Source organism: Benincasa hispida, chromosome 8, assembly GCF_027475165.1.
Source record: "Benincasa hispida cultivar pf3 chromosome 8, pf3_genome.v1.1, whole genome shotgun sequence".
Taxonomy (NCBI): Eukaryota; Viridiplantae; Streptophyta; class Magnoliopsida; order Cucurbitales; family Cucurbitaceae; genus Benincasa; species Benincasa hispida.
In genome coordinates this window covers 1,517,323-1,525,892 of record NC_143485.1, presented here as the reverse complement: position 1 = coordinate 1,525,892, position 8,570 = coordinate 1,517,323, and the positions used below count along the sequence as shown (strand labels likewise).

Below are 8,570 nucleotides of genomic sequence, written 5' to 3'. Positions count from 1 at the left end.
AAACGAGATTACTGCATTTAGATCGAGATTACGTAAACAACTGCGCGAACCTTTTTTTTTTTGTCATTATCATGTATTTTAGAAAAAAAAAAAATTTAATATAACAAAAAATAGACATATAAACCTTGTTTTCGTGATTTTGTTCAAAGATGGTCAAGAAGATTTCTAAAAGTTTCGTAAGATGTTTTTGAGTAAAACTTGTAGAGCAAATCAATAGATGGATTTCTAAAATAATTATATAATAATTATAATATAATATGTTTGAAGGCATAATGGTAAATTAAATGTTTTAATAATCAATTCATAAACAATTTTTTTTTTTTTTTTTTTTTTTTTTTTTTTGTATTTTTTGTATTTTACTTAAATCTTGGGATACGATTTCGATCGAGATGTCTTGAGAAAAATCCTTTGAACGAATTTTTAAAGATGGTGGTAGTTTTGTAAAGTGAAAAGTTGAGAGGGTTTGAACAATTTTCCATTTTTCTCCTCAGCATCACCCGTTCACCTTCTTAACGGAATCAAGCAGCTCCGGTGAACCACTCGGCGCCAGGGACGCCCAAACCTACGAGCAGTGCCCTCAACGATCGGCGATGTGTTTCTGATGGGTGACATTCAGTTATTGGTGTTCCAGCAGCTTCTTTTGGCGTTTTGGTTCTTTACGTTGAGTTTGGGTGCTAACCCACTCAAAACCGACTTAGTTTTGCATTACCCACTCCCTAACGACTTCTATTCATCAGTTTTAAGCGATTCAAACACCAACCAGCAAGCATTCAGATCTTCTGGGTAAGTTTCAGTGAGTAAAGAACGCACTAATTCTTTTTTAACTTCTTTTTAGGCGTTTTGAATCAGTCCCTAACACTTGAAGCTCTTAGTTATAGATTTGGGGTAGTTTTGGACCTATTTGAGCACTTTTCAGCTTGGATTCAAGTTGGTAGTGGTGAGTTTTAGGCGTTACATCCCTATATATCCTTGCGAAAAGGCGCTGTAATTTAGTTTACGACCCTCCTGTACTTCTGTTTGTAGTTGAAATTTGATTTGAAGTGTTCGGATTGAGGTTTAAGGTTGCTTTGGGCAAAATTACTCATTCCAAATGCTTTTTGAGACTTTGAAGAAAGTTTTTAACCAAGTTCTAACTTTGGAACCTTGATATAATACTTATAGGAGTCTTTCGAATAATTTAGAAGTGCTTTAAACTGTTTAGGTAAGTAGAATTCTGCTTGATGGGTCTCTGTGTAGCATGCTGCTTGTTTTTAATTCTTCTTATGTTATTATGTGATAATATACTCTATCGAATTATACTATTCTGATGTGCTTTGAATAATTGGATTGTCGAGTAAGATATTGTGACTTGTAATGACTAGCATGCTGAAATATTATTATGTGTTCCTGTGGTTTATGAGTATGATGGTTTTGTTGAGATTATCTGGTTAAGTCGGTTTTATTTTGTATAGTTGGGTCCCTTCTTTTAGCTGGTCTTTTTGTTGTGGGCTGGTTTTTTTTTATGCCATGTATTTTTTCCTTTTTTTTGTTTTTGTTTTTTTCCCTGTTTTACTTAGGGGAGGGATCTGTTAGAAGTTAAGAAAACAAAAGAAAATACTAGTCAAGGGTCTATCTTGAAGGAAGCAATCGTCATAAAGAAGGTTCATGAATATGTAAGTTTGGAAGGAGATTATGATATGAATAGTATTTGAGTTTGTTTACATTTGAGTTTGGAGTCTGTTGTCAACTTTGAGTATTGGTAGTGTTTTTCACCATCGGCCATCTTGTAGTTTGTTGGCAATTTTGAGTTACTAGAGGTAATTTGTATATTATAGGTGAATTCAAATATTTAAGTAAATCTCTTGTTGGATGGGATTTGTTACAGGTAGTTAAGGTAATATGATGTACTAGTGATAAAAGTTTTTCTACGTCTGCAGGTTTGGCATAGGAAGATTAATATCAGACGCAAATGGAGTGTTACACAAAACTTGCATTATACACACGTCTCTCCAAAACAAGGTTATATCTCTCAGCCCTTCCCTATGACTCTACCATAGAGTATGTGGTTCTATACTTTTATTCTTTCTTTACTTTTTGAGAAAGGTTAAATTATAGAAAATACCTATCTGAACTTTGTACTTTGTTTAAAAAATGCCTGTGAACTTCTAAAGTTTCATCAATATCCTTAAGCTTATAAAAAAAAAGTAGGTTTTCATTTTTTTTGAAAATGCAAGTATAGTGAAGAAATTATTGATATTGCAGTGGAAATCTTATAAAATTTAAGATATTAGTTTGCTGAAACAATGTTGGGCATGCATGGAGGAACATTTTTATAAATTAAAAAATAGAAAAGCCTAGACACACTGAACATGGAAGGAACATAAAACATTTTCTGTGGCAGGCTTGCTTCTTTACTGTTGTTGAGGGATTTGGCTTGAGAGTAATAATAGAGTTTCTAGGAGTGAGTGTTACGTGGAGGATTTGTGGAAAATCATTAGATTTAATACCTGCCTTGATTCATGTCTTAAGTAATTATCTGTTAGGTATCTTAAGACAATTTCCTGCCCTCAGAAGATCCCAACAAGCAAGACAGCACGAAAACAGGGGAACAACTGCCTGATACTGTAATACATTGATTTAAACGCAAGAAGTCTGAACGATTAAAAAGAAAGACTAAGCAAGCCACGATATCAAAGACAGAAAGTAACATGCACAATGAAATACGAAGAACTAGCTATGGCGTATTCGAGAGTGCCCCTCTCCTCTTGCGGAAGATTCAGCCACAAAGTATCCACCCTTTCTCCTTATTCCACAACCCTTCTTAAACCTCCTTCCAGTGGTCCCCACTTCCATAACAGAAAGCACGTGCCCAATTCTCAACCCACTGAAGTCACGGGTGGCTTCCCCTTTTTTTCCTTCCTCACATATCGATGAATAATAGGAGCCCTTACCATTCATTTAGGCCTTAGTCTATTGGATTGGAGTTTTTGTGTTTTTGTTGTAGTTCTTTGAGTTTCTTTTGCGGGTTTTTCTTTTTCTTTTTTCTTTTGGTATATTCTTGCTCATATTTCTCAATCAAAACTCAGTTTCTTATTAAAATAGACGCTTTAACATGTATCAAGTAATTTTTAACTTTACATTATAATTTTTTAGAACTTGTCATATAAAAAACATCCAGTAAAAAAATTAAACTTGACATAGAAGATACATCAAGTGATCATTAATCTTTGATGTTTATGACGTAGTCAATACTTTCTGAAATGTCGAGGTTTTTCAAAAATCTAATGTTTGTTCAGTATGAAGTGAGTTTTAATGAGTGTCAGTTTTCAAATATTAGATATTATTCTTGACAATCTAGTGCTAACTGTATTCATACAAATCCTTTTAGTTTGGTTTTCTCACCCTGAACTGTTTCCAGGTTCATCCTCAGGGTCTTCCATGGCCTCCCGCATCAGGTTCATCATAGTCCAACTCAGGAACAAGTCCTCTATGGAAAGTTCAATCTTGGTTACGACCCCTTTGCTCAGCTTTCTTACATGGAACTCTCCCAAAAATTCTTTGAGGCCATGAAAGCTTGTACATTTCTTGGATCAACATCTGTTGCATCAAAGCTTCATGCCCAACTCATCTCCACTGGTTTGTGCTCCTCTGTTTTCCTCCAAAACCATCTCTTACACATGTACTCAAAATGTGGATTAATAAATGAGGCTCTTCGGATTTTCTTTAACAGCGAGCAACGCAATGTCATTACTTGGAATACAATTCTTAATGGGTTGTTGGATTGTGGTCGAGTAAGGGAAGCAGAGAAGATGTTTGATGAAATGCCCCTTAGAGATCCTGTTTCTTGGACTGCAATGATGTCGGGCTATTTCCGCAATGGTCAGCCAGTGGATACTCTTAAACTTTTTGTTTCAATGTTTTGGGATTCAGATCATGTTCCTGACTTGTTTTGTTTCTCTTGTGCAATGAAGGCTTGTAGTAGTGTTGGTTATGTAAGGATAGCTCTTCAGTTGCACGGTCTCTCAGAGAAATATGGCTTTGGAAACAACAAAGCCATCCAAAATTCTATTATTGATATGTATATAAAGTGTGGTGCTATTTATGCTGCTGAGCAAGTCTTTCTAAGGATTGAAAAGCCAAGCTTATTTAGTTGGAATAGTATGATCTATGGTTACTCTAAATTGCACGAGATGGGACGGGCATTTGACACTTTCATACAAATGCCTGAACGTGATTCCGTCTCTTGGAACACAATCATTTCATCATTTTCTCAACATGGTCTGCACACACAGAGCCTTGGTACGTTTGTTGAGATGTGGATTCAGGATTGCCAACCAAATCCAATGACATATGCAAGTGTTCTTAGTGCATGTGCTAATATCTGTGATTTTCAATGGGGTAAACATTTGCATGCCCGAATTGTCCGCATCGAACCCTTTTTGGATGTTTTGGTGGGCAATGGATTGGTTGATATGTATGCAAAATGTGGACTCATTGAAGCTTCAAAACGGGTATTTAACTCATTAACAGAACGCAATGTAGTAACCTGGACTTCACTAATTAGTGGAATTGCACAGTTTGGTAGTCAAGAAGAAGTTTATGATATTTTTTATCAAATGAGAGAAGATTGTGTTACTATGGATGACTTTATTCTTGCAACCATTCTTGGTGTATGTGAAGGAGAAAAAAATATTTCAATTGGGGAGCAGTTACATGGATTTACAGTGAAGACTGGGATGAATTCATCTGTACCTGTAGGCAATGCTACTTTGACAATGTATGCAAAATGTGGAGATGTTGAGAAGGCAAGTCTTGCTTTTGAAACAATGGCTGCTCAAGATGTTATCTCATGGACAACAATGATCACTTCGTTCACCCACAGTGGCAATGTAGAAAGAGCACGGGATTATTTTGACCGAATGCCAGAGCGTAATGTCATAAGTTGGAATGCAATGTTAGGTGCATATTTCCAAAACGGTTTTTGGGAAGAAGGTTTAAAATTGTACATTCTTATGCTAAGACAGGAAGTTAGGCCAGATTGGATCACCTTTGTTACGACGATCAGTGCTTGTTCTGAGTTAGCAATTTCAAAACTTGGGACACAAATTGTATCTCAAGCGGTAAAAGTAGGGCTTGGTTCTGATGTTTCAGTTGCTAACAGTGTAATTACCTTATATTCCAGATGTGGTAGAATTGAAGAAGCGCAGAAAATTTTTGACTCAATACAAGAGAAAAACTTGATTTCTTGGAACTCAATAATGGGAGGATATGCTCAAAATGGTGAAGGCAGGAAGGTGATTGAAGTTTTTCAGAACATGTTGATGGTTGGTTGCAGACCTGATCATATCACCTATGTTGCAATTCTCTCAGGTTGCAGCCATTCAGGCCTTGTAAAAGAAGCAAAACATTACTTTAACTCCATGACTAAAGATTTTGGCATCTCTGCAACTCTAGAGCACTTTGTGTGTATGGTAGATCTGTTCGGTCGAGCTGGGTTACTAAAGCCGGCCTTGGATCTGATTGATCAAATGCCATTTAAGCCAAATGCCACCATATGGGGCGCTCTACTCAGTGCTTGTAGGATCCACCGTGACACTGAAATGGCAGAGCTGGCAATGAAGAACTTGCTAGAATTGAACACTGAAAACTTTGAAAGTTACATTCTGCTAGCAAATGTCTACTCTAGTTCTGGGAGACTGGAATGTGTTTCTGATGTGAGACAGGTGATGAGAGAGAAGGGAGTACAGAAAGATCCTGGCTGCAGCTGGATAGAGGTGAGCAACAGGGTCCATGTCTTTACTGTCAATGACACAAGCCATCCACAAATCAAGGATATTTATAAGGCATTGGAAGACATTATTAAGAAGATCAAAGATGATTATGGTTATGTTGATGGGTCGAGTTCTGTTGGGTATCATAGTGAGAAGCTTGCTATTGCTTTTGGTTTGATTAGCTTGCCTGATTGGATGCCAATCTATGTGATGAAAAACCTTCGAGTTTGCAACGATTGTCACCAGGTGATGAAATTGATTTCTCTTGTTGCCATGAGGAAACTTGTTATGCGGGATGGGCACCGATTTCATCACTTGCAGAATGGAAGTTGCTCTTGTGGAGATTACTGGTAGTTATGAAAGTTGAATTCTGATTCTCTGATTTATGAAAGGAAAGGATGCTTGGAAGAGAGATTGGAAAGAGATTTTGGATAGGGTTTGAAAGAGACCGACTTGTTGGAACTGGAAGAGAAACTTCTCTAAAAGTGGTAGATTATGTACTAAGTGGTATGCCCATTTACTGTTCCTCCCTCTTTATAGCTGCCTGTTCAGTTTGTAAAAGCATTGAGAACTTTATGAGAGATTTCTTATGGGAAGGGGTCGATGAAGGCGAAGGCGCACACCTTGTGAGTGGTGATTGGGAAGCCTATGAACTTGGAAGGGCTTGAGATTGGGAATTTGCAAACTCAAAGCAAAGCCTGGTGAAATAGCTTTGGCATTTCCCCCTTGAGTCTAGCACCCTGTGGTGGAGGATTATTGCGATTAAGTATGAGTCTCACCTCTTTGATCGGTTGTCAGGCAAGTTTAAAGGTGCACACAAATTTTTGGAAGGATATTTCTTCCAAGCTCCCATCTTTTCTTGATCTTGTCCAGTTGTCCGTGGAGTTGTGGGGGAGGGAAAGGAAATGTACTTTTTGGAGGATTAGATAAACCCCTTCGCACTGCATTTCCTCATCTTTGCCACTTTTCATCTTTAGAAAATCATTTTGCAGCTGATATCTTAGATTGGTCTAGGACTGGATTCTATTGTCCTTTGTTCAATAGGGGAACGAAAAATGTTACGACTCTCCAGTTTTTGGTAGGGGAAGTTTATTTTAGGAATGGGAGGAGGATATGCTATATGGAGTCCTAACCCTTCGGTGGGGCTTCTTTTGCAATTCCTTTTGTTGCTTAATGGACCTTTCTCCCATCAGAGACTGCTGTCCTCTGATCAAGATTCCAAAACAAAGGTTAAGTTCTTTTTCGGGCAAGTTATCCATGGTCATGCTACTCAGGATTGGCTATTGAGAAAGTGGGGTTTGTTGATTGGTCCATTTGATTGTATTCTTTGTCGGAATGCCGAGGAGGACCTTAATTATTTCCTTTAGAGATGTGACTTCACTCATTTTGTGTTGAATTATTTTTCTGAGACGTTTGTCTTTCAGCTGACCTGCTGACTTGATTGAGATGATCGAGGAGTTCTTTTCCATCCATCTTTTAAGGAGAAGGATTGTTTCCTGTGTTTTCCGGGATGTGTGTTATTGTGAGATCTTTGGAGAGAGGAACAATAATGTTTGGAGGCTTGGAAAGAGACCTGTGTGATGCGCAGTCCTTGTTAGATTTCATGTTTTTCTTTGGTTTCGGTGTGAAGGTTTTTTTTTGTAACTTTTTGATAGGTGTTATTTTATAGGATGCAGGCCCTTTCTTTGGTGGCTCTCATTTTTTGTGGGCTGGTATTCTTTCATTTTATTTTCAACGAGAGATTGTTTTGTATAGAAAAAGAAAAAGAAAAAGAAAAAGAAAAAGAAAAAGGAAAAAGATGTTTAGCACATTATTGAAATCATCTACACTAGAGATTGCGCAAGGGAAGTGTCTGGATCCCTTGAGGAGGTAGATGAAGGAAGTGGGTGTGCATCCAGTGGTTCGGTTCAACTTGCTGGCCTTACCATGTCTCGAGTTTTGATGCATCTCTAAAAGAATTGATTAAAGATGCGGGTAGATTAGAGATTCGCAGGTCTCTGATTTTCATTTGTGTTTAATGTTGTAGGAGAAAAGAAACAGGAGCTTGGTAGAGAGTAAAAGGTCACTGTCATAATCACTACTCTAGAAATACTAGCATCTAATAACAGCAATTTTAGGAAACGCTGTTGAAATAATGGTGCTTACCAATATGCTGCCCCTGATTTAATTTGACAAAAATGTTCTTTTGCTGCCTCGTGTTTCTCCTTCCTCGCATTTTATTTTTCTTTCCAATTTCAAAAGCACGCCTGTTATGAATACAGATATTAATCTGAGTTCTAGTGCAGCTTTGTTTTGACAATCTTTCTAGCCTCTACCTTTATCAGTATCTGGGTTTATTTCTTGTGATAATTGAACAAAGTTAAGAACCTTGAAAGGAAATCATGGCTCTTTTACTTTGGCATGGATGCCTCCTTTCGAAACAAAAGTTTTCCATTTTTGTAGACGGGTTCTTCTTAAATGATTCCCATTTTTAGCACTAATCTTAGGAATCTTACCTGTTATTTTGGTATTTGATCGTGCAAGGATATGCTGTTTTGTTAATTTTCAATATTTTTTGCTTCAAATTTCAATTGATTCTATAGTATAGTTCGTACAAGTTAATTTCCTGCTCAACATTATGTGATTTTGGACATGTTTGATAAATATATGGGAAAAATACCATATTGGTACAATAACTGCGTTTGGTTTTTAATGTTTCAAATTAATTATTTTAATCATTAGTTTTAATGTTTCAAATTAATTATTTTAATCATTAGTTTTCAAGAATAGGTTTAAAAGGTTTTTCATACTAATAAATCTATTAAAACTAAACATAAAATT

General features: G+C 36.8%; 1 protein-coding gene across 2 annotated transcripts; it reads left to right on the top strand.

Moving 5' to 3' along the window:
• Positions 1–378: 378 nt before the first annotated feature.
• On the top strand, positions 379–8,049 carry LOC120083037 (pentatricopeptide repeat-containing protein At2g13600-like). 2 transcript variants are annotated; one of them, XM_090315978.1, is made up of 4 exons: positions 380–783; positions 1,917–1,998; positions 3,398–3,615; positions 3,710–8,049. In XM_090315978.1, the coding sequence occupies exon 4, from the start codon at positions 3,789–3,791 to the stop codon at positions 6,102–6,104; it is 2,316 nt and encodes a 771-aa protein (XP_090172104.1). In that variant the 5' UTR covers positions 380–783; positions 1,917–1,998; positions 3,398–3,615; positions 3,710–3,788; the 3' UTR covers positions 6,105–8,049. The 2 variants fall into 2 exon arrangements, with proteins under 2 accessions (XP_038894463.1, XP_090172104.1); XM_039038535.2 differs by having other exon boundaries at positions 379–783; positions 3,398–8,049.
• Positions 8,050–8,570: the final 521 nt, after the last annotated feature.